The sequence below is a fragment of the Myxocyprinus asiaticus genome, chromosome 14 (assembly GCF_019703515.2).
Source record: "Myxocyprinus asiaticus isolate MX2 ecotype Aquarium Trade chromosome 14, UBuf_Myxa_2, whole genome shotgun sequence".
In the NCBI taxonomy this organism is placed as follows: domain Eukaryota; kingdom Metazoa; phylum Chordata; class Actinopteri; order Cypriniformes; family Catostomidae; genus Myxocyprinus; species Myxocyprinus asiaticus.
Window position 1 is genome coordinate 40,309,871 of NC_059357.1, and position 26,686 is coordinate 40,336,556.

The 26,686-nt window shown below is 35.6% G+C and overlaps 1 protein-coding gene across 1 annotated transcript in view; it reads right to left on the minus strand.

Moving 5' to 3' along the window:
* Positions 1-3,464: 3,464 nt before the first annotated feature.
* LOC127451157 (extracellular serine/threonine protein kinase FAM20C-like) overlaps positions 3,465-26,686 on the minus strand; it is a 102,871-nt gene continuing 79,649 nt past the window's right edge. Inside the window, exons 5-10 of the mRNA XM_051715629.1 lie at positions 23,348-23,463; positions 18,137-18,317; positions 17,752-17,861; positions 14,907-14,988; positions 11,899-11,958; positions 3,465-9,448 (exon numbers count right to left, since the gene is read on the minus strand). Coding sequence (XP_051571589.1) covers positions 9,184-9,448; positions 11,899-11,958; positions 14,907-14,988; positions 17,752-17,861; positions 18,137-18,317; positions 23,348-23,463 — 814 coding nt within the window. The 3' untranslated portion in view covers positions 3,465-9,183. The remainder of the gene's footprint in view (positions 9,449-11,898; positions 11,959-14,906; positions 14,989-17,751; positions 17,862-18,136; positions 18,318-23,347; positions 23,464-26,686) is intronic.

The following is a 26,686-nucleotide window of genomic DNA, read 5'->3' on the forward strand; positions in this document are numbered from 1 at the left end:
ACATTTAAGCATACGCCTTCAGATCAAAATATTTTTAAGATCATGAGAAACATTTCAGTCAACTAAATATTTGTATTTTAAAGACCCCATTAAATCAAAATGAAAGTTTTGAGGCCAGTAAAATGTCAGTGTACAAAAGAAACTTTTAACAGACATTTAAAATACAGTCTTTTTCTTTCAGGAAAATAAATATTGATGACTCATCTTGTCTGCATTTTTTTTCCCTCAATAAAATTCTCCCAAGAATGAGAATGTCTCTAATTAGAGACTTATTAGGCATAACCAACTTTCGTTTGTGTTGCAATACTGATGGCAGTCTTCACAAACATGCGCTTATAAGCCGCAATTGATTTCAAATAACAAGGCACTGATTTGATTTCTTCATCTGGTATAATGATTAAATGGTACTTTAATTAGTTAGGATTCTTTTATAAGCATCTGAGTCATGCTGGCGCAATAAGTCTAATAATTTGGCCAGTGTTTTATGCAGTGTGTTGGTGTCCAGCTAAAATACAGCAATAGTGCAGTATATGCATATATTCTTGAATGCTCAGGAATTATGCTGGCATTATAAATCCTCTCAGAATGTTTTATAAAGTCCTGACCCGAAGTGTGAATTTTGCCAAAGCAATAACTACAGCTTTTCAGAGATAAATTAAACCTTAAATAAGTATTTTTTCTACTTTTCACCTTGTACCCTTGGTTGGGGCTGTTGACAAATGTAAATGTTCCTCATGAGTAATATTAATAAAAAACTACACAATCAGGCCACCTGTCTGTCTGATGAATATGCATTGTTTACATGATTTGTATATTAATTTTTCACTGTCACAGTATATCGCCTCCAAATCACATCCCTAAAACTCTTGAAAATGAAATGCCTTGTTTGGTTTCCAAATTTATGCAATATTAGAGTTTCACTTCACTCCACTCGATTTAAAATTACTTTCGATGCAAAAATTAATCTGTACTAGACATGAAAATCCACTCCTCTGCATAGTAATCTAGATCTCATTTTGGAAAATGTAATTAGGTGGAGCACGGCTACATATTGGTAATGACCTTTATGAATGATATGTACAGTAGATAGAGATATTTCAGTTTCATTCCTAAAGGGCTAAATCAGAAGTCTCTTTAGAGTACATGTGAAACTTCAGCTTTCTAGCAACTTTCCAAGGTCAGACATTGCTGAAAGGGCCTTATAATTTTAGAAGAAATATGAAAAGGCTTTTTCCCTTTGAAATGCAACCTGCTGTTAAGCAACAGGAGATGAAAACGACATCAACTCAGTTTTGTTTACATGTGAGCTGTTGCCTGGAGACAGCAGTTGGCCCTTCCGTCATATTGCCTTTTTAATCTGTTTGGTGGGGAGCAGGTTTAGAGAGGTTCATTTCAGCAAATAAATACTTACTGCACTCCTCACTTGAAAGTCTTGTCAAGATTTGGCTCCATCTTCTCAGAACAAGAACAGATCTATTACATACCATTTTCATTTTCTGAGAGTTCAATTGAATTGTCATTGAAATTCTACTCTATATCTATTCTATTCTATTCTATTTTAATTTATTCTGTTCTATTGTTATATATTTTTGTTGTTCTGTTCTGAACCTGTTCAGTTCTATTCTGTTGTATCAGTCTGAACCTATTCTATTCTGTTATTCCATTCTAATTTATTGTGTTGTTCTGAACCTCTTCAGTTCTATTATTTTTGTTCTATTCTGTTGTTTTGTTCTGACCCTGTTCTATTCTAGTCTATTTTATACTATTCTATTATTTTAGTTATATTTTGTTCTATTTTATCATGCTGTTACATTCTGAACCTATTCCATTCTGTTGTTCTATATTTTTATGTTGCTTTGTTCTGAACCTGTTCAATTCTATTCTGTTGTTTTGTTCTGAACCTATTATATTCTATTGTTCCATTCTAATTTGTTATGTTGTTCTGAACCTCTTCATTCTATTATTTGTTTTGTACTATTCTGTTGTTTTGTTCTGATCCTGTCTATTCTATTCTATTCTATTCTTCTGTTAAATCATGCTGTACTGTTCTGAACCTGTTCAGTTCTATTCTGTTGTATCAATCTGAACCTATTCTATTCTGTTATTCCACTCTAATTTACTGTGTTGTTCTGAACCTCTTCAATTCTATTATTTTTGTTATTTCTGTTGTTTTGTTCTGAGCCTGTTCTATTCTATTTAATTCTATTATTTTTAGTTATATAATGTTCTGTTTTATCATGCTGTTCTATTCTGAACCTATTCTATTCTATTTTAATCTATTCTATTCTATTGTCCTATATTTTTATGTTGTTTTTTCCTGAACCTATTATATTCTATTGTTCCATTCTAATTTATGTTGTTCTGAACCTCTTTAATTCTATTATTTTTGTTCTGTTCTGTTGTTTTGTTCTGAGCCTGTTCTTTTCTATTCTATTCTATTCTATTCTATTCTATTGTTCTGTTTAATCATGCTGTACTGTTCTGAACCGGTTCAATTCCATTATTGTTTGTTGTATTCGATTCTTTTTAGTTCTGTTCAGTTCTACATATACATATCAGGCTGTTCTCCTCTGAACCTGTTCAGTTCTATTTTGTTCTGTTCTAATCTGTTGTTTTGTATGGAACATATTCAGTTATATTCTATACTGTTCTGAACCAATTGTTTTCTATTCTATTCTATTCTATTCTATTCTATTCTATTCTATTCTATACTTCTGTGCTATTTCATCATATTGTTCTATTCTGAACCCGTTCTATTCTATCTGATTAAATTGTTTTGTTCTGAAACTGTTCAATTTTGTTTAGTTCTGTTCTATTCTGTTGAATTGTTCAGAAACAAATTCTATTCTATTCTATTCTATTCTAATGTACTGTGTGCATGAAGATCTATCTTTATAATTTGTCGATTTGTCAAGCCATTGTTTTGGAAGATGTTACATTGCTGTTGAAACGCCACCCAATGGTCAAAAAACAGATTGCATGTCCAGCTGTTTATTATACTGGAGACGGTTTCAGGCTGTTCTTTGGAAATGACCAATACTGTATATAAAAAAAATCATGGAGCGAGAAAAATATGTCAGTTTTGCCCCTTTTATAAAAAGGGTGGCGGACACCAGTGTGTGAAGAATAGATGCAATTGCAGATTAGCACTTCATCTCTGGCACCGACAGGAGGGCTTTCTCTCTTTAAGGTCACTGTGACATTCCTGTGGCCTGTAATTGCCTCAGCATGTGAAGGAATATAATGAAATAAATGAAAATATAGAAGGATATGTGTGTGAGAGATAGAGGGTTTAGGGATTAGAGCGGTATTATGTATCACAGCTCTAAATGTATGTCTGTGTATGACCCAACAGTCTCTAAGAGAGCAGCCTCACATATCTTTTTATAAGCACAGAGGTGAAGAATCTGCCTGATTTAAAATGCAGCCAAATAGTTTCTATTTCATAGACTTGACACTTTATTTTGTATATAGATTTGACTTGCATTATACAGTTTATAAGTCATAAAGGAATGTACTAGGTTCAATAAAAGTTAAACCACAGATGCTGTAAGAAAATTATTTTGTTACTCAGTTTGTGAAAACAAACCAAAATCATGTGTAAAAATTACATGTGTTGGCAAAACCACATTTATGCAAAGTAATGTCCAATCTTTCAACTCCTGTCATCATGACTATGTAATCTCATTAACTTTTGCATAATATGCGCATGGTACATAATGTAACTATCCACAAAGTATTGTTTATATGGTGCAAACTCCACCCATAGGAATTTGTTAACACATAATTAAAAGCTTCCTGCATGTTCATGTGAGAACTTGCATTTTTTTTATAGCACTAAACAAATGTGAAATTCAAGCCATTGTGAACATGCTTCTCTCATAACGCTCATGAATGCGCAACAGATATCTAGATATAAAGATTTTTACTGAAAAATTACTTTCAAGTAAAGATTTCCAGTTGTTTGTCACCAAACCTATCGTATGCCTTCAGAAGACTTGGAATATGACGCACGAGTTGCATGGACAACTTTTGTAACACTTTTGGGTCTTTTTTTAAGCTTTAAAATGAGGCTCTGTCTAGTACTAAACAGAGGGAACGTGATATTCATTAAAACATTCCCTTTTTGTGGTTCTTATATGAAAAAAAGTAATTTGGGTTTAAAACCACATGAGGGTGAAAAAAGTGGTGACAGAATTGTAATTTTTACTGTAGATGAACTACTGTATCCCTTTAACTTGGATTGAACCTGAAATATTCTGAAACAAATTGATATTTTCTTTGCATTTCACACATAAACAGTTCTACAACATAGCTTCATTTATTGCACACATGTATCCTTTTGCAAACAGGTCTTCACAGTAACAATGCCTAAGAGAAAAAAGAAAACATTTGTAGTTTTGCTCCAAAAACAGCCTCCAGGATCAACACACCGTATTTATAGATATTTACACAGACACACTGAGAGAATGGGAAAAGTTTTGAATCTGTTTGTCTAATAGAAGCCTTGACGATCCCATAATTCCTTATTGGCCACAGGAAAAAAAAAAAAAAAACCCTGAAGTCCAGGCCATGGGGTATGGAAAGGTCAGTTTGTGAATAATCCCAAAACATTCAAGTTTCTCGAGCATTGCACAGGCACTGGGGTTAAACACAGAACACACATGTGGCCCCTTTCAGAGATTCAGCCATATATTCACACTTTACACAGAGCAGTCAGACTATCAAATCATCTATACGATGTCTGCGAGGAACTGGGACTTCATCTAAAGCTAAAAAAAAAAAAAAAAAAAAAAAAAAAAAAAGTCAATTAAAAAAATTAAGATCTAAAACCCCAAAATATCAAATGAACTCTTTCTTAATAAATAGCAATGTAAGCTTTAAAAACAGACTGATGACTATTTTGAAGATTTTATTTTAATTTAGAAGTTTAATTTAGGACAAAAAACGACTTAAAATATTATAGATGGCTTTGATTGAATGGACGATTAGTGCTTTTAGTGAAAGGTATAAAGGCACTCCATTGCCTTTTTGGCCTTGGTTTACACAATACAGAATAGGTGAGAGTTCAAAACATTTTTATATGGTGCAATGTGACAGTAACTACAGCAGCCGATCTTTCATGTTTAAAGGAACAGTTCATTTAAAAAAAAAAATAATAATTCTGTCATCATGTTGTTCCAAACCAAAACCCATATGGATTTTTTATTTTTTTTTGTCCTCTATAGAATGTTCACCTCAGAAAAAAAGAGTCTATGAATGTAAATGGTGACTAGTTATTGGAACAGTTCAATTAATGATTATTTTATACACTGCTACACTTCATGCTGTATGTTCGCACTGTAGTTTCAAATGAACCCGGCTCAATAGATTCATTCGTTCAGGAATCAGACTAGATTGGTCACTCTGTATGTTTTGCACTGTAGATTTAAATTAACCAGCTCAAAAGAGTCATTTGTTCAGGAATTGGACTACACTGGTCGCGTTGTATGTTTTGCGCTGTAGATTCAAATGAACCAGCTCAAAAGAATCATTCGTTCAGAAATCAGGCTACACTGGTTGCGCTGAATGTTTCGTGCTGTAGATTCAAATGAACCGGTTCATAAGAGTCATTCATTCGGTAACTGGACAACATTGGTCGCGCTGTATGTTTCGCACTGTAGATTTAAATGAAGCGGTTCTTGAAGAGCACCTATTATGGTTTTTCAAATATTACCTTTCATGTAGTGTGTTATATAGCTGTTTGTGAATGTAAAAAAGTCTGCAAAGTTTCAAAAATCAAAGTGCACGACAAATGGAGTTATTGACTCCCAAAAGAAAGAACCGATTCTGAACACCTGAAACGAGTCCTTAGTAATTCCAGACTTACTTCCTGTACTAACCAGTGTAATTTGGTAACAAAAAACCCGCCTCTGGTCTTCATTGGCTGCTCGCGAACAGCTTTGACCCGCCCTCAAACACTACACTAAGCGGTAGACCAATCACAACAGACTGGGACATCTGACCAATCAGAGCAGAGTAGGCTTTCTGAAAGGATGAGTTTAGAATGAATCCTTTAGAACGGATCATTGAACGAGTCGTTTTTTTAAAACACTGGGGAAAAAAAGGTAATGCTGCAATTTAAATTATGAGCAAATTAAAGTGTTTTTTGACCTTGGATGCATGTAAATCTATTGTATGAGACCTTTAAAACAAAATTAGGCACATTTAAAAACCATAACAGGTGCTCTTTAAAAGTCATTTGTTCAAGAATTGGACTACACTGTTTGCGCTGAATGTTTCGTGCTGCAGATTAAAATGAACCAGTTAATAAGAGTCATACGTTCAGGAATTGGACTACACTGGTCGCGCTGTATGTTTTGCGCTGTAGATTCAAATGAGCTCATAAGAGTCATTTGTTTGGGAAAGGGACTACACTGGTCGCGCTATATGTTTCGCACTGTAGATTCAAAAGTACCGGTTCATAAGAGTCATTCATTCAGGAATAGCACTACACTGGTCGCACTGTATGTTTTGTGCTCTAGATTAAAATGAACCGGTTCATAAGAGTCATTTGTTCGTAAATCAGACTACACTGGTCACACTGTATGTTTTGCGCTGTAGATTAAAATGAACCAGCTCATAATATTCATTCGTTTGGGTACCACACTACACTGGTTGCTCTGTGTGTTAGTGCTGTAGATTCAAAAGAACCGTCTCATTAGAGTCACTTGCTTGGGAACCGTAACATACTGGCGCACTGAAGATTAAAAAGAACTGGCTCAAAAGAGTCATTTGTGTGGGAATTGGACTACACTAGTTACGTTGTGTGTTATGCTCTGTAGATTCAAATGAACCGGTTCATAAGAGTCATTCATTCAGGAATTGGACTACAAGAAACCGAAAGTCATGAAAATAATTTGGTTCCGGTATTTTTTTTTAAAACTGGAACCGGTTCTGAATAAGAACCGGTTCTCGGTACCCATCCCTGATAGTGAATGAAGCTAACATTTTATCTACTGTATCATTTATTTTTGTGTTCCACAGAAGAAGGAAGGAAAAGGAAAGTTTGGAACAACATGAGGGTGAGTGATGACAGAATTATGACAGAATTAAAATTATTGGGTGAACTGTTCCTCTAATGCTGCATTCAACTCAGAAATTCAAAATTCCAAACACTTGGGAGAGATTTATTATTTGTTGTTTTGCATAACACCTACTGTTAGTTCCACTAAAAGTCCAATTCATTGTTTAATTCCCTGAAGCCTGTGCTCAATCACAAAATCTCTTTGAATGATGAGACTGAAGACACGTGCATTGTCAAATACCACTAACAACATTATTAACTTGCACTAGCAGTGCATCAGATCATCCTTTAGATTCTTATTAAGAGAGAGCAGGTGTATTCACCATGGGGCCTGAGATGGGAAACCCTGCAGGCACGGTATGCCCGAACAACCAATCAGCTTTATTCTCTCATTCTCCACAGAGTCCATATTACACGGGTGCTTCACTACTGAATAACCTTAAATGAAAGGTGCACCTCTGAATTACCCTAAATAAAACAAATGTGCAGGATCTGACACAATGATTGAAGGATTGATTGCACAATATGCATTTTAGACGATGGCTCTTAAATGTGGTTAGTTTAGATGGTAGGAAGTGCCATTAAACTGCGAATGTGTTTAACTGTCCTCACACATAAGCACAGTACTGCAGTACTGTGATTAAAGCTTATATGTACCTTTATATCAAAGACCTAATTGAGCACAGTAAATAAAAGTTGTGTAGTAAACTGTAGATAAACAGATTATTGACTTTATTCTATTTCTCTGTTCCAATTTCCTTCTAACTTTGGTGCCTCTATAAAGATACTTTCTGTTCACTCGCTGACTCTTAGGGATAAATATGCAAAAATGTAATAAATTATTTCAGCAAACCTGTCAAACAAATCAGGGTGCAACTAAAAAGTATGTACTGCAGCTCAGAGCTCAAACACAAGCTTTGGCAAACACTGCAAAAAATTATTCGGATTTATGCCTTGTTTTCCAGGAAAAAATATCCTTAAGATTTACTTAAGAAGCAAAATTGCATATTAAAAATATATCTTGAAATCTGTTTATTTTTCTTACCCCATTGTCAAATAGGTTCTATGTGTTTTGAGCATAAATCTAACAAAATTGACTATAAAAACAGAAAACAAAAAACAAAAAAAAAACAGACCGATCACACTGAATTTGGCAACAGGAGGTTGAAAGTTCGGTCTGTACTTACCGAAATTTGAAATCACTGCCTCCAGTGGCAGAAGCTGGAAGTGTTGTTGATGTGAAAATCCACAGGGTGGCGCCTAAAGTGAGTTGCATTTTTAGTTGAAAATCTAATACAGTCAACAAAAATGCATATTTTATTAACCACACTCCCACATTCATTATTTCCATGGCACCGGGACTAGAACCTGTGTCTAAGAGATTAATTGTGCGACACGCACCACAGGGCAAGGTGAACATATTTGTACTCATGTGAAAATGTCTGATGGGGGATGTGCTTGTCAGTAATTCTGCAGTATGGGGTTGATTCCAGAGTACATGAACATTCAGAAGCAGCAAAAACTATTTGCAAACGGAGTAAGACTAGTTACAGTTGAACAACAATTTAATTAATTCAAGAGTTATTCTCTAAAAACAGGTCATTTTTATCTTACTTAATTTTGCTTCTCATGTAAATTTAAGGATGTTTAAGGCCTATTTAGCCTTCTTTATCGGTCTTTATTTGCATCTTAATGTTTCATTGATCGGATTGCTATCCATCTCTAATGCATCTTGGAGGGCATTTACACTTGGTCTTTTCATAATCAGATAGCTATCCGATCAGTATAGCTATCTATAATTTAGTGGAAAAGAAAACAAAATATTTGCAGTGCATCAAAAGACAATCAAACAAAAGAAAACAAAATTTTTGCAGTGCATCAAAAGACAATCAAACAAAATAAACAGCTTCATTGTCCCAGCTGTCCTCTGATGTCACACATCAAGATGTGTCTCTACACGTCCATATAGCACATCTACAGGAAGGGAGGCTCCTCAGAGGCATTGGTGGCTAGTCTTGGAATTCACTGAATTCAATGCGTGTCTCAAACACAAGCCTCGGTAGGGTTGGAGGCTCATGGTGAGGGTTTGACCAGCGAGGGCCGAGGTTCAGGCCTCACTACCTCCCTCCGTGTGCCTGGTGGCGGTGTGAGGAGGGCTGTGAATCCAGGTCATTCTCCACTACTGATGAGAAGCCTTCTTTCTCCACACAGTCGGCCAGCACATTGAGCACCAGACGCAGGCGGCGGTCCATGGCCTGTAGGTGGGGCTGGATGAGGATGGGGGTCAGCTGGTCCTGCAGCAGAGATTCCTCCATCAGAGAGCTCAGCTGGTACTCTTCTTTAGCCAACAGCTGCAGCCGCAGGTACGTCGACCTCTTCACTCTGAGACAGAGAGAAAGAAAGTATGGTAATTGGCAAAACACTGACAAACTGGTAGAATCCTAATTCGCAAACTATCTCTACCATATACTATACAAGATTAGCATTAAAGACCCCATGAAATAGTTTTATGAGCGCCGTTTTCTGTCTGGTTGTGATGTATTTCCTATTTAAACACAAAGTTGGGGTGGGACATATTGAAAGGCTCATACCTTTTGTTTAAATAGCCAGTAGCCTGTAGTTACTTTACAGCTGTGAACCTCCTCGCTAGTTGGTTGCAGGTAGTAATCAGGGGAGGGACATTCTAGTACATTACATTTTCATTCTAGTAAGCATTTGATTGGACAAAAATCTGTGTAGTGCATTTTTTTTTTTTTTTTTGTCAGTATTCCCAGAAGAGAACTTTACATTAAAAAACTTTAAATGCGTATATATCTGCTAAAAGTGAATTTTGTAAACTTTTAGGGAGTACACATGCAAAAAAAAAAAAAAAAAAAAAAAAAAAAAAAAAAAAAAAAAAAAAAGACAGACTAAAAGCAACAAACTCTTTTGATGTATCTTGTGAATTTTTTTTTTCCACAAATCTTTAATGTGTACCAAACATTAGTATGTTGAAAAAAAGTTTGGATTAGATGGATTTTTTAAAATGTGCATTTGTGCTTGCTTTTTGAACTAATATGGTACAAATATGGAACATAATTCATGCCACATTGAAATGCAGTCATATAAGAGAAACAATGTTATATGCAATAAAATCATGACATTGATTTTAATAAACAACCTGTAATCACTATCCAATCAAAGCCCTGAACTACGGAAGCCCTGATCCACAAGATGAAGAAAAAAAAAAATCACTAGGTAAAATTTTTTTTTTTTTTTAAGTGTCTTAATGCCTTCCTGAGCCGATGTCCAACAATTAATTTTTTTTTCGCTATTGATATTGTGCTTTTTGTTAATTTTTGGCCTATGTAAACACGCGCTAGATGGACGTCTTTGACTGTTGTGACGCCACTCAGTGTGTTATTATAGTTAAGTGCTATGATGAACTCTTTGATTGATTTGAAGACAAATGTCATATGAAACATATGTAACCAGAGGTTCATTAAAGGGTGGGATTTCATGTATTATAAGACTGTGTAACATTATGTTTTAATTTCTTGATTAAGTTTTGAAAAACTTTCTTGTTATTGTTTTATACAGTACTATAACTATAAATCTATAAATCAACAGATAACGAATCACAGACATTCTGTCACTATGTAAGCATAAGATTTCATACTTACTAATAGTGGCACCTGGTGGCCTAGGTTGGTACCACATGCTAATTGTTAGCTAAAAATGTTTTTTTTTTCTCATGTGTTGCCTCTAGAAGAGAAAAAAAAAATTAAGAGAGACAAAAAATAAATAAATAAATAAATAATAATAAAAAAAAAAAAATCCAGAGAGAGACAAAAAAAATTGCTCGAGAAACAAAAAATACAATTGTAGGACAAATGCTCAGGAAGGCACTAAGACACCTAAAACAAAATATTTTCACCTAGTCATTTTTTTTCACCTTGTGGTTCAGGGCTTCCGTACTGGACAGTGATGTGGGTGTGGCCAAGGAAACAAGCTTTGCACAGAGACTGCTAATCAATCACTGATTACAGTGATGTATATTTAGCTTATTATTTTTGTCTGCTATATAAGTGGCATTATTAAAATGCAGCAACGTGTTTAACATGTAACTTGCCAAGTGTAAAGCATCACACAGTTGAATGCAATATAGCAGTGCAGATTACACTTCAAGGTGTGAATATAAAAATTCACATACATCGTTTTTCAATGGACAGATAAACATCATACAATATAAGTAATGATGGTATTGCTTTTCATTGTGGCACAAATTCCACAAGTTGATCATGAAAAGCAATGTCATGAGTTTATTGTTTTTAACCTTGTTCCTCTGTTTTACTGCAACTGCATTTAATTTAATAATTTCCATTCATAATTCCATGTAACCATTCTCCTTTTTATTTTTGTAGCAAAAATGCTGGACAAAACATTGCTAAAGAAGCTTCACCCCAACAATTCATCATAGTATGCCCTAATACTGGTTTAGTGCTTTATGTTTTTTGGACATGGTACCATTTTAATACCATGTATTTTTGGGCATGTACCATAGTAATACCATAGCGTTCTATGAAATACTTTGGAGAAGTAGGCAAATACTATGGTACATGAATAAGATAATCATTTAGATCCATGGATAAAAAAATCTACATATACAAATAAGTACATGCACAATCAAAGAAACAAAGATTAACTATCACTCTGCATTTGGGTACAGCAGAAAGCAGGATGTGGCTGTGCCAATGCTTTACTGAATTACTGCACTGCGGTGACTCTCTCAGTTGGAAGGTTATTGCCTCGATTCAAGAGACATTTCAGTGTGTGAAGAAACACAGTCTTACCTGCAGCACTGAGTCAAAGGAACCAAGATGGACATTTCATCATGAGAATGTTTTCCAAATCTGAGGGGTTAGAAAGAAACAGAGATTAAATATCTGATTCTCTTAGTTCATATGAGCACGTGATTGTAAGGAAATGAAATGTGGACATGATGTTAAAACCCTCAAATAAGCCATCCATCTGTCTGTCTGTCTGTCTGTCTGTCTATCTATCTATCTATCTATCTATCTATCTATCTATCTATCTATCTGTCTGTCTGTCTGTCTAATCTGTCTGTCTGTCTAATCTGTCTATCTGTCTGTCTGTCTAATCTGTCTGTCTGTCTGTCTAATCTGTCTGTCTGTCTAATCTGTCTGTCTGTCTGTCTAATCTGTCTGTCTGTCTAATCTGTCTATCTGTCTGTCTGTCTAATCTGTCTGTCTGTCTGTCTAATCTGTCTGTCTGTCTGTCTGTCTGTCTGTCTGTCTATCTATCTATCTATCTATCTATCTGTCTGTCTGTCTAATCTGTCTGTCTGTCTGTCTGTCTGATCTATCTATCTATACAGAGTTTTTTTTATGATCAGGGATGAGGGGAATAAAACTCTGGCTACTAAATTATTTTTTAAATCGACTGATACTCATGCTTTATTGGAGAAATCCAATTGCCATCCCAGGCACACTTTTAGAGGTGTAATTAAATCACAATTAATTCCATTTAAAAGAATATGCTCAAAGGAGGAACATATGTTAGAAGCAATTGGAATTTTGTTTTGGGCACTTTGACCGAGAGGTTATAGTAAGAGGTTTTTGAGAACAATAAAATCAGAGGTGATGCATATGGCTCCCTTAGACCTAAATAGGAAAAAAGAAACTAATAAGAATTTAATTCCATTTGTGGCTACTTATTCTTAAAACTTATATAGATTACAAAAAAATATAAAAGACAATTTTACAAGTTACAACAGAAAAATGAAAATTCTAAATAATTTAGAGTAATATCAGCTTTTAGGAGAAATAGAAATCTCAAAGATTTTCTGGTCCATTCGATGTTTAAGAGTATCAATTGAGAAATATTTTAGGACATTTGATTATATTTTTAATCGATATTCTAAAATAGGTTATCCAAATAGACAATATTTTACAGTTGAGAACAGGAATATAGTGTATGTTCTTAAATGTATGGAATGTGGTAGGTTGCATGTGGGCGAAACAGGGAAGCAACTTCAAGATAGGATCAAACAGCATATCTATAATATAAGGAAGAAAAGCCATTCTATGATTCTTTATGAACATTTTATTGAACCAGGGGAACAGGCCTTATACGTTGCAGGTCTTCAATCTAGTTTTAGGTGGACGACGTTACAACGTCTGTTGAGAGGTGGTGGATAGAACACCTTTTAACTAAATTTCCTGAGGGTTTAAATGAAAAATAGGTGGGGGTGTTGGAAAATGGGGGAAGTAGTGAGTTGGAGTTGTTTTAACAATAATTTAAGAGATACATTTTTGACTATAACCTTCAACCCATCACACTTATCATAAACAAGAGTCGTAAAGGGATCCTTTGGAGATTGGTGGAGGTATTGTTATATGGGGTGAGTTTTGATGATGGACTCTAATCCCCTGTCCTACCCTTAGTGTCAATTTTGAGATGGCTGTAGATCCTTGAACAGAGTGTTTTTTTTTCTTGCGCTAAGGGAAAGGGTTAGGAAAATGTAAGAAAATTCATGTTGACAGTGCTAATCCCAATTTAGAAATTGGAGGATTGTTTAACCTATCTATCTATCTATCTATCTATCTATCTATCTATCTATCTATCTATCTGTCTATCTATCTATCTATCTATCTATCAAACATCCTCCTATCCATCTGTCCATCCATCCATCCATCCATCCATCCACACATTTGTCTGTCTGTCCATCCATCCGTCCGTCCGTCCATCCATCCATCCATCCATCCATCCATCCATTTGTCTGTCTGTCCATCCATCCGTCCGTCCGTCCATCCATCCAGTCATCGATAGATCTATCCGTCCATTCATTTGTCTGTCTATCATCCATCCAACCATTAAACCATCCATCCTCCTATCCATCCATTTGTCTGTCCGTCCATTCATCCATCTGTCTGTCCATCCGTCCATCGATACATCTACCCGTCCATCCATTTGTCCATCTATCATCCATCCATCCACTCATCCATCACACCATCCATCCATCCATCGATAGATCTATCCATCCATCCATTTGTCCATCTATCATCCATCCATCCATCCATCCATCCATCAAACCATCCATCTATCCTCCTATATGTCTGTCCATCCAATCTATCCATCCATCCTCCTATCCATCCATTTGTCTGTCCATCCATCCATCCATCCATCCATCTGGACAATATATTTCAAAATTTTGGTTTCAAATTACCATGATTAATTACAATTGTATCATATATTACACAGGTAATGACAGAACAGTAATTGTAACCATATTTCTGAAAAATAAAAAGTAGTCCCTCATTTCTTCATTACAGGATCTATGTAATGTCTTACATCCAAGACTGCAATATAGAGAAGAGTATGCATTGAAACTCCACCGGAAATTCAATTCTATATAAAATCCACAAAAATGTAAGAAAATAATTATAAATTTTAGTCAGGGTTTCAATTAATCTGACTTTGAGAATCTCTGCTCTGAATTTCTACAGGACTACGCAGTAGCCTACTTCAGCAATGACTGAACAGAATTAAATAACTGCCACTTCAGTCAGGAGAATTTCAGTTTAATCAAAATCCTTTATCTGTACAAATTTTACTTCTACCCACCCTGAAACTGCACACATATTAAACTCTGAAACATGAATACTATGAATCTGAACGTCATCTCCCCATCTACATATTCATGCCTGTTAAGATAGAAACATTCAGTTTCCATGGTTTCTGTTTAAAAATGAAGTGCCCGTGGAGTCATATGGAGCTTTGAGGAGCAAGATGTGAAGGGCAGAGAGAAATATTCAGTATGTTAATGACAATGGTTTACCCTCTGCCATTGTCCAAATGAATAATGAAAGTCTCATTTCCAAACTTCTCAAAAGTCTCGTAATGGTGACGATCCATATTTCCTGTTAAAGTAAAAAAAAGAAAGAGATGAAAAGAGTGAATAGAGCTTTTTTACTGCTTATTAAGGTCTTAATATAACGTTAATAAAGTGAATACATTCATAATGTCTTTAAAAGTGCACTAAGTAAGTTTTGTTTTTGTTTTGCAGACCAGGAAGACTGTGGTCTTGGAGTTAGTGCTGAAACCTATCGGCATGGGTGCAAAGCAAACATTTTTAGTTACTGATGTCATTGTAGAAATACCCAAGACACAGCATACTGTACACTGTAAAAATTTCTGTAATTTTGATGGTAAAAGACTGTAAAAATGCTACATTTACAAAACGTAAATTGGTTAACAAATAGTTACCATAAAATATACACGTAATTTTTTTTAAATATATTTAAAAAGGTATTTTTTTTTTACGGTAACGATTTTTTTAGATGTAAAAAGTCTGTTTTTCCCGTATAATTAATGGTTAAAATTTATATTATGTTGAACAAGACAGTACATGTACTTTTTACGGTAAATTATTGTTAAAATTACAGTAAAAAACAGCAATCGGGCGTTCCCAGATTTCCCTGCGAGACCCATCATATTTTATTATATTTTATGGGAATTTATAGGAATGTTTCTTCTTATTTTTAATATCAGTTATGTACTTTGGGGTGTTCTGTTTTAAATTTAATGTAGTTTAGTTAATGTTTACTGCTTTATTTAAATTTCACATGTATTACCCTGATGGTGTTTAGTGTTTGTGTGAGTGACACTGAGCGCTGTCTCTATATGTTTATTGGTCATTGCTCCTAGATGAGCCACTATTGATGAACTTCATGTCATCATGTGCTCTTCTGTAATTACTACAGTGATTAACAATACCTTATAAAGTAAAAAGCAGATTTTTACAGTTTCAGAAGTTCAATATATTAAGTTTATAATTTAATAATATAAATCAGAATCACAATCAGAATGAGCTTTATTGCCAAGTATGCTCACACACACAAGGAATTTGTCATGATGACAGAAGCTTCCAGTGCAAAGAGAATGCAACCATATGTACATACATATATACATTTAGTGACATAAAAATAAAAAATAAGATATAACAGATAAATAAAAAGATACAATAGAGCAATAATGTTGTTCGAATATTTTATATACAGATATACAGTTATGTGCAGGTGATGTATTGAAGAAGAGGTAGGATATGTTAAAGAATATAAATGAAAAATGGATATAAGTTAGAATGGATGGATTGAATATTGTACCTGGTTGTGTTGATAAAAAGGAAAGTATTTGGGGGCAGCTAATATTAGCAGTTTTAGTATTTGGGGGCAGTTTAAACAATGGTACTGCACCATAAAATATACAGTAAAAACAACAGTTTTAAACTGTAATATTTACAGGTTGTTCTGAAAAGTTGTTTACATTTTTACGGTATTTTTTACATAATTATTCTGGCAACCACAGCTGCCAGTTTTCTTTTTTTTTTTTTTAAAACAACAAACTTTTTTTTTTACAGTATATCTGCAATCTAATTAATTTATTTAGCAACCTAAAGTGTCATATAACAATGGATTTGCCAAGATAAAGTGAGTACTTGATTCATGTAATCTCAACATGGCGGCCCCTATGAGGCGTAAACCCGCCAGCATGATCACACAGGAAATTGACACGCTGCTTCCGAATGTTCATGTACCCTGAAATAAACCCCATTCAGCTTAATATCTGACAAGCATCATCCCCCATCAGACATTTTTGCATTAATTCAAAGGTGTTCAACTTTCCAGGTCATGCAACTGATAGTGAGTTTGTGAGCAATCTCTGAGACAATGGTTCTAGTCCCATGGAAACCCGGAAGTAACCGTGTTTAAATAAACAATGGTGAGCACAAATCGAGGGTTGCATTTTCTCTCTGAAATTACAATTTTACGGACAGACGGTTAGGTTTAGGATTGGAGTTTGGGTTAGGCTGTAGGATTAATAAAATATGCATTGACTACACTGTGTTACGTCATTTACAACTAAAAATACAACTCGCTTTTGTTGCCCCCTGTGGACAATTCATTCAGCCACAGACTGATTTCAGCATCAGAGGATTCAACCTCCTGTATCCGAATTCACAGTGTAATCACTCTGGACCTGCCCCATGTAAAATACAAAACCTTTTTCTAGACCACTGATATAATTGACTTCATCTAATGTGAGTGTGCATAATTTTAAACATATTCATCAAAAGTACTATTCATCTCTTTAGGCATAAAACTTTTTAACATTGGAAAAAGTTACTTAATGGTTAACAATACTTCAGGGGACTTCTTTTCAATAATTTTTGTTGTCAGTGTGCAAAGGGTGACTACTTTTAAGAAGCTAAAATATGAAAATGCATGTGTGTTTCGCCAAACATGCGTGGGTGTTTTGACAAAAATATCATTTGTGGAAATGCAAACATGTATTGTAACACTATTTCATACCTCGGAGCACTAATGACCCTATATACTTTGGTAATTAAGCAATTGTTTTTTTTTTTTATTGTTATGCTACAGTACTCATAAGACAAAAGTTGAGGAATCCTAGAAAGGTGAGTGTATAACTCCAACAAATGGATGAGGTAAAGGGGGTGAACTGAGGTTCTGGGTCACCAAAGACCCACGGTATGCTTTTAAAGATTAAATTTTTTTGGTCAATACATAATTCCCATACTTAATACTACTTTATTATTATGGCAGATCATATAATCAAAAGAAAAGTTTTAGAAATGTATTTTAAACTATGTCAACACTTACCCATTAGAAAGTCAAAAATAGTCATGTCCATGATGTCCAGAAGGCGTGTGCCCCGGTCATATGGTGGAGTCTGTTTGACTTCATCACAATAATCTGGATCCACTTCCCACCTTAACACACCAAAGAGAAACACCAAAACACTTGTTTTACCTTTAAATATAGCTGTATTTTGCCCCCTTTTTCTATATAACCCTTCTGGGGACGACTGGAGTACAATTGCCATCTGAAACAGGACGGCACATTGTTTTACTGCACAGATAGGATTTCTTTGGGAGTAAGTGAGAACTGCAGTGGTGTTTTTTTGCTGATAAAGGCAGACTGTAGTTTAATGAAGATATGGGGTGGTGCGTGGAGACCTGAGATAAAGCGGAGAAAAATAGCTTACTCAGCTTTCTTGCGTTTGTGGTAGGAACGGCGCCAGGGGTTCCTCCAGGTCTTGCGCTTTGCTAGTGCCAAGTCAGGGAGAAATGCAGCCAGGGAGCCTTCGATCTGGTCAGGTTTTCCACAAAGGGCATGTTCTGTGGAGCAGTAGTACGAGCACTCACCATAGAAGCAAATGTTGTTGGCTGCAGGGGGAAAATGTGGTATTAACATCCCTTTTGGGTAATCTCAAGTGGTCAGTGCTAAATAAAGGTGTAAAGGGGCTCCAAAAGGGTTTATGATCGAATCACTTAAACCACAATTGGAGGAAGCTGAAAACGCATGTGACCATCACATCTGTAGTGTAAAAACTACAACCGATGTAATGGGTTGTAAACTAATCGATCCTGATGCTTTTCTCACAGCAGACGATTTGAAGTCTTGAAATGTAGCATTAAATGTAGTGAATATGTGAAAAAAAGATGTGGTGCTTTAAAGGGGATGAATTTAGAGACACTACTTATGGGAGAGGAAGCACAACAAGTTAGCTGCATCCGAATTTGTATACTTTCAGAGTTTACTGCATTTGATAACACCAACCCTAACCTAAATTCTCAACTGTTAAAAAAGTATGTTCTTTAAGGTTATGCAGGTGAGTAGTACAGTCCCAGACATACTTCATCTTGAAATATGGGCATTGATTCTTGATCCGGAAGCATGACGTTGGAACAACAACTGCAAAAAATAATCTTCTCTGGTTTTGTTAAACAAGTACAATTTAAGCACAAGGAACAACTTTCTTGGTATATCTAGCACTTACGGCTGTTTCACATATGATGCGTATGCAGTGCGTATGCAGTATGTATTTTTTTCAGTGCCCATGACAACAGGTTAGAGCATTCAGACCGCACACGGGTGCAGTCTATTTTTGCTGTGCTGCACGCGCTGAATTAAAGTGATAGCGCATTGTTCATGGTCAAAATGAACATGGATTGACACGAAAATGTAGCATTACATTTTTACCAGGAGTTGCAATTACCAGGAGTTGCAAAAATAACAAATGCGATCAGAAGTATATCTAAAGACTTTTTTCATGTGAAATACACTACACAGCATTTTATATAGTGTGTGGGGTAGGGGGACACTTGCATCTCAGCAGAAAGCGGCAATCACGTGACAGGCAGGTGGTCGGAGAACTACACCTTACCTCACATTTGGAAAAACAAGGCGACATAATAGATGACACTCGTCTCATCGTGGAGGTGGAAAAACACAAAGTTCTTTATGGCCCGCAGGATTTCTTGTACAAAGATTTGAGTGCAAAAGAAAAGGCATGGGAGGCAGTTTCCTCGGCTGATGGTGTGGATATTAAGTTTTAATTAAAAAAGTAACATGTTTAAATTTATTGCCACTTGCTTGAGCAACTTAATATATAAATCTCTATATAAGTAATGAATGGAATATTACGTTGTTTATATTTATTGTATTTATTACTGTACTGTGTTGCTCTAAACTTCATTCAAAGTCCTGTCACCCTCCACCTTCATATCCTTTTCTGAACAAAATTGTTGTTGGCTGTTGCTACATTAAACAATTTTGATTTTTCAATGTTTTAATTCAATTTTTAAAAAATGTGACAACAAGTGATTCAATATTGGCATTTATATGTTTATTCACTTTGTGAAAAAAAACAAAACAAAAAAACAGTTGTAAAGTTTACAAAGAAGCAAAGCTATTTACTATTTACAAAGTCCTGTAGATTCAACACTGTATTATTAACACAGCCTTTTCAGTAACTTTAACGACGTTTGCAATTAAAATCAAAATAATGACATACTAACCCTTTGTTGTATTTGTGATATACAGAAGCCACAGGTTCAGTTGCACACTGCAAACTCGTCTTGTGTGAAAGCACAATCAAGCGCGTCCTGCTTCCGCTCCGCTTACACACCGCATCTGCACTGCTTACACACTGCTATGCATCTAGTGTAAAACGGCTGTTACACTTGAAACGAGCCGCCCAACTTTTTTAATTCAGCATTTTGAATCTGACGGCTTGAATCTACAATTGATGTACACTTCAGGATTTCATTGGATGCAGCAGGTCATTTTGGTATTACTACTAGTTAACCACAGGGTTTTTAACCATCCAGGATTTCTGTCCTTCAATCCTGGAAAAATTTAGTTCCATTCTGGCATGCAACTAGTCTCGGAAATTTGAACATTTTCCTGACAAGTACACACATGCAAGCACTTGTTTAAATGCATAATTCGAAGCCTGATGCCACATAAGAAGAAGCTGATCAAACATTCTCTCCTAAACTGCTCTCATATGACACATCAGAAAGTTTGATTCATTTTAGTGAATCGTTTCGTTTGGATGATTCATGTATACATTAAACGGTTTGCATATATGAAGCTATATTATTTCATTATTTTAACTAGACAAAAAAGTTTGTGGACAAACTTTAGGTTGGCTTTAAAAAGCCTGGTCTGAAAGCTAGCTAGACAGACAGACATACAGACAGACAGACAGACAGATAGATAGATAGATAGATAGATTAGAGTAAACGGTCATGCAAGTATGTTTTATTGCTTGTATGATGACTAGCAGTACTTTTTTTGGTCATTGATTGCGTGTCCAGGAATTTCAAAGGGCCAAGGTGGTAACCCTAGTTGACCATCCTGACCCATCTGTAATTGGATGACACATTTCTACCATTGCACAGTATATACACTCACACTACCACAATCATTGATGGTAAACACACATGAAAGCAACTTCATGCTAGTATTGACAAATTTTTTATAGTGTTAATACTGTTTGTGAAGCATGTTTTTATATTAAGTGACTTCTCCAGATGTGCCTTTTTGTGATGATGGATGTCAGTGAACGCTGCTGTTTAGCCAATGATGAATCATTGTGTATAACGCATTTTTCAAATGTTTCCTGACACGACTCCCCAGGGGAAGAGGAGCCTTTTCACTCAGAAAAAAACATGTTTGTAATGAAAAGTGGAGGCAGAAGGCTAATGGTAGCCCTGCAGAGAAAGAATATTGCCAATCTGTGTGCTTTATCCCAACACTTACATCATCTAAATGTGGGTAATTTAGTTGCCAAACTTTCTGCACGTGTGTTATTGCATGCTTGCTACTCCCCAGTTAAAGACTCCAATTAACTTAGCAGCTTCCTTGGGTGTTGTGCGTTAGTCAATGGCTGCATTCCAGTTTGCATACTATTTATGCAATCCATCTAAAATAGTATGCAAAATTAGGATTAGTGTGTCCAAAATAAGAGTATTTTCAAAGTGCATCCATGCCTGCTTTTGGCTAATACTGCCCAGCCCACAATTGTTATAGTGTTTGTGATGATTCTCTATATTGTTTTGTTTTTTTCAGTTGTCAAAATTTTTTAAGGAATGCAGAGCGGAAGCTGCCAGAGCAGTTTTTAAATGTATGAATGTAAAAGTTAAAGATAAAGTTTGTAATTTCCACACCACTAGCGTTACCAAAGGGAATTGCAAAAATAATCACACTCTCCAACTTGTTCCATTGTTAAAAAAAAAAAACAAAAACAAAAAAACAGACAGTTACGTCCAAACTCATGCCATTGGTTCAGTGTTGCTATGCCAGGCTGGTCTGTTCTTATAGTGCTAAAGTCTTTACACTTTTCAAATAAACCTAGGAATGGCTTACTTATAGTTGACTCAGTATATTAAGCTGGGATACGAGAAAGTATTTTAATATAAAAAATACACACTTCACTTTTAATAATAAAGAAATTTGTGTTTAAGCTAGATGCTAATGCTGGCACTGCAACGAATTTTGCTAGATGCTAACTTGTAAACATAAATGCAAATAGTATGCAACAATAAATGCAAATAGTATGCAACAAGGGGGTTGCATACTATTTGCATTTATGTTTATGCATTAGCATCTAGCTAAATTCATTGCAGTGCCAGCGTTAGCATCTCCATTATGAAAATCGAGAGTTCATGGCAAATTTGCCACAAACTTGCCGCAAATTCGCCACTGATTATTTTCACATGCAAATGAACTTTGCAGCAAACTTATGGCAAATTGTCCATTGTTGCCAAAGGTTTGCCAGAGGTTTGCTAGAGGTTCACCACTACCGGCGAAGAGCTGCAAACTACTGGCAAACATTTGCATGAATCAAAAGCTCATTTGCTTGTGAAAAAAAATTTGCGACACATTTGTGGCTAGTATAGATTTTTTTGTAAGGGCTAACTTAACCTCCTGAGACCTCTACGTGACTGCCGTGTGCATTTGTACATTGCCAAACATGTTGAGTGGTCCAAACCTAATTGGATTTTAGGAGTTAATGCACTTAGCTGCATAGAAAGCTACAGGATTCACCCTTGCTCCCTTGCTCCCTATTTAGTGAATGACAACCTCCAGTGTGCTGTCTGTCTTCACTGGTCTCAGAACAGTTTGAAATGCACCTTATTTTCATCCTAACTCAATATAAAGCCTCTGAAAGCAACATTTTCCAGTTTTTGGATGCATCCATTGATGATCAATGTGATAATGCACAGTAAATACAGGATATTTTAACGGAAACTGAGCATACAGTCCACGAATGTGGTCATTGTGTTTAACAGTGTGCCGTTTCAAAAAATGGCATATTGAATAAAACTAGAGATTCTAATCTTTTGACTCAAATAGGTTTCAATGTAAAAACTTAATTAGGTTTCTTACCAGATGTAGTTTTGTTGGCATTTCAACCAAACACAAACTCTTCTGCACTCGCCACTATGTTATTTGGTCACACGGCTCCGTACGTCGAAAGTTTAACCCTTTACTGACAGCACAGAGTCTCCTATGAAATGTAATTATGCGCTGCATATAGCGAAGCCAAAATACAATGTCCACGCATGGTGACGTGAGTACGCACAAGTTTAAACCTACATTTTTTTATTACTTAAAGGTGAAGTGTATTTTTATGTATAGAATCAATTTGTGTGTGTGTGTGTGTGGAATTAATGTGGAATATGGAATCACATTTTTGACATATTAGTATGGCACAATTTTGCCACACTGTCATAATTCATGCTCAAATGTAAGCATTTTTCCTTCAGAAGTGAAGTAGCCTACATAGCCAATTGGAATGCAGCCTATACCTGAACTCTATATGCATGAGAAACCGCTAGCTAGCAGGAGGGGGAAGCAAGGCCTGATGGGATAGAAGAAAAGGGCACGCAGAAGGGACTCATACCTGGGGATATGAAGAATGTCCGCCAGAGCTTTTTGTCACGGGTCATGTCCCTGATCTCCCGTGTCATGTTCACCAACCTGCCGGCCACTGGGGGAACTCTCCGGAAATCCAAGATTCTGTGCGCAATAAACAAACAACAGTGTCAATTTTTTATCTGACTGTAATGCATTATCAGACACGATCAGGTGCTATTTGTGTCCCATATACACATGTGTAAAACATTCACAATGAACAGCTGATGCCAAACTCACCTTTTATCACTTTATCACTAGGCTATCACTTTTATCTTGTGCTTTATACGTTTGTCAGTAGAGGACGATCTTAAAATGTGAACCCTGTAACCATGATATAGTAAATAAGTGGATATATTGTATCCACAGTTATCCTGAGCAACCACTGGGCGGTGCCTTGATGATTCTAATTGCTTGTTTTGTATTTCTGGTCTCGAAACACCAAGTAAAAACTGCCAAAATGAGCGATCCAGAGGAGAACAACAACTATTTAAGTGTTACTTGGAGTAAAAATGTATTTCAGGCTCAACCTGTGCAGTTGCTGGCTGTCATAACAGCTCAGAATAATTAATGATATCAACGTAACTCATCATCGCTTTATGTCATCTACACACTCAGGTGAAGCACTGTCTATAAAAAAAACGGTCATCTCGACACTGTGAAGTATCTATATGTTTTTTGACCATTTTTACAAATGTAATACCTTAAACCTTACATTACCAGCTAAGAATATATGCAGATGCGAATGAAAACACTGGAGACCGGAAATTGAATACAGTCGAATTCTTCCACATTCAGGAAAAAGGTGGATAACAGCATTATTCTTTTTTTTCCTAAGAAACATCTTGAGCTCAAGGCTTCTAATGGTAAACTGTAAAACCGTCAACCTAGTTACCATTCTGACATAATTAAGGGGGTCGCACACTAGATACGTCAGGCGGATGACACGGCATATTAAAACACAACCGCCACTCAGCGTCTGTCGGCGGCACCCAGATACGACTCCCGAAGCTGCTCAAAATTTTGTAATGTAACGGAGTGTCACTCACATAGTCTTCCATTAAATTCGGCCTAAATCGTTATCAAGTGACATAGATCATTTACTTTAGCTAAGGCTAGAAGATACATCCATATCTATCTGTCATAAAGCCTGCACAATTTATTTTCAGTTACAAGTATTTTTTAAAGTTGTTTTTATGGTTTGACAGCTTGAATGAAGCCCATTCAAGGCTACTTATAGAGACACTGCATAATAAACACTGTCATTTCTACTCATTCAGGTGCGCAGTTACACCAGTTTCTTACACTATCCTGCAAACTCATCAACATCACTTTGTTCATTCTTGAAGAAGTGCAAAAACCTTCACAATTTCTGTCTGTACGGAGAGGAACGGTTTGGACTGCCACATGCACTGCATTAGCGCATCCTATGTGCGATACCTGTGCCTTGTCCTACCCGCGACGTGAAGCTTCTTGTCTGGTGTGTGACCGGCTTTATAGTCGATAATATAATATGTATTAATTTAGCCTGATATGGCATAATGCAATTGATTAATGTTTAAAATCTTTAAAATATACATTGAAAACTTATATTTTCATTTAATCTATTTATATCAAACAGGAAAAGACAAGTTTAATAGAACAATTCTGATTTTGTCTTCACAGTTCACTGGTTGCTTTATGAGAACAGTGTCACCAAACATTCAATCATCTGCTGCATTCAATAAAGAGGAAGCCAACAATAAAGTGTGCTGGAAATCTATCAAATAAAGCAATTTTTTTTTAAAGCATCCAGATAATGATTTTTTCCTTTGAGGTGCTCCTGCAAAGCACCTGAGCCCACACTTTACTCGTTGGCTTTATGACACCTCCATTATATGGAAGCCCAGGAGTGCCATTTAAAAAAGAATGAAGGAATAAATTGTCAATCTATTAATCTGAAAATAAAAATGTGAATAAACAGATTTATAAATGGACAAATGAATAGACACATTTAAATGTGAATAAATAAACCAATTTATAATGGACAAAAAAATAGACACATTTAAATGTGTTTATTCATGTTTTAAAATGTACTTATATTTAGCAATAAAACAGCACATTACTAAGTCATTTTTAAATGCACCTTTTAAATTGAGTTTTAAAAAGCATTTGGCAATTGCTTTTCTTCATCCATTTGCCAATTGCTTTTCTTTTTACATTTGTCAGTCCATACCTGCTGAAGCCCAGGAGTGGCAATAAAACAATCTATTATCAATCTATTAATTTGAAAATAAAACTTGAATAAGTCAATTTATAAATGGACAAATAAAAAGACACATTTAAATGTGTTTATTTAATTAATATTTAAAAATGTCATTATATTTAACAATAAAATTGTGCATTAATAAATCACATTTATTTCATGTTTAAAATGTCATTAAATATAGCAATAAATGAGTATTATAATGAGTCTTTTAAATGCACTTTTTGGGCTTCCATACCATTAGTGTTCTTTGTTGGCTTTTTAAATACTATTACTGACATTTTATCATCTGGCCACACACCACAGGATATAAATGCCCTCTCCTCCACCCTCACTTTCTTGTGTACTTCCTCTCAGTAATGTTCATGTCTTTGTCTATGTGTGTAGTGTGCTGTCTCGGTGAAAAGCCCACGTCGTGTGGTGCAAGCTCTTTCAACATTAAACCTCCAGAGACGTGTCGGCTCCTCGCCCCTGAGAGACAGAAACCCAAGCCTTTCAGATGAAACCACTCAGGGGCCACAAGCTGCACAGTCACTTTGGACGCAGGTGACAAAGAGTCCAGTGTGGAAACTGTGCATTCTAGGAACATTCTGTCAGCTGCGTGTGGAAATAAGCTATAAAACAGTTACAACATAGTTATAAATTATTTTAATGTTATTTTCAACATTGTTTTTTTTTTACATTTTAGTTTAGTATTAGTTAGTATTAGCAATGGACCTTATTCACAGGAGCTCCATCTTTAATTGTTGACCAGAATGCCAACAAGTACTGTTGTTTAAAATGTCTTTTTCAGTACTTTCAGGAACACAGCAAGGAATTGGGTGGTGGAAGTGGTTTGCAGGTATTGAGCGTAAATGTAGTAGCACAATGTTTCTTGTAAAATTAAATAGTTTCCACATGTTCTCTTACAATACTAATAGAATATCAATGTAATATTTCACTCGCAAACATCCTGTCTTTAACGATATCTCTCAGCCAACAATAATTTCATATCATACTGTACTTTTTCTTGTCCTTAAAATACCTCATGGACATGACAGGTGCCTTGGAGGAAATCTGGTGGGTCTCACAAGCTCAATTAGC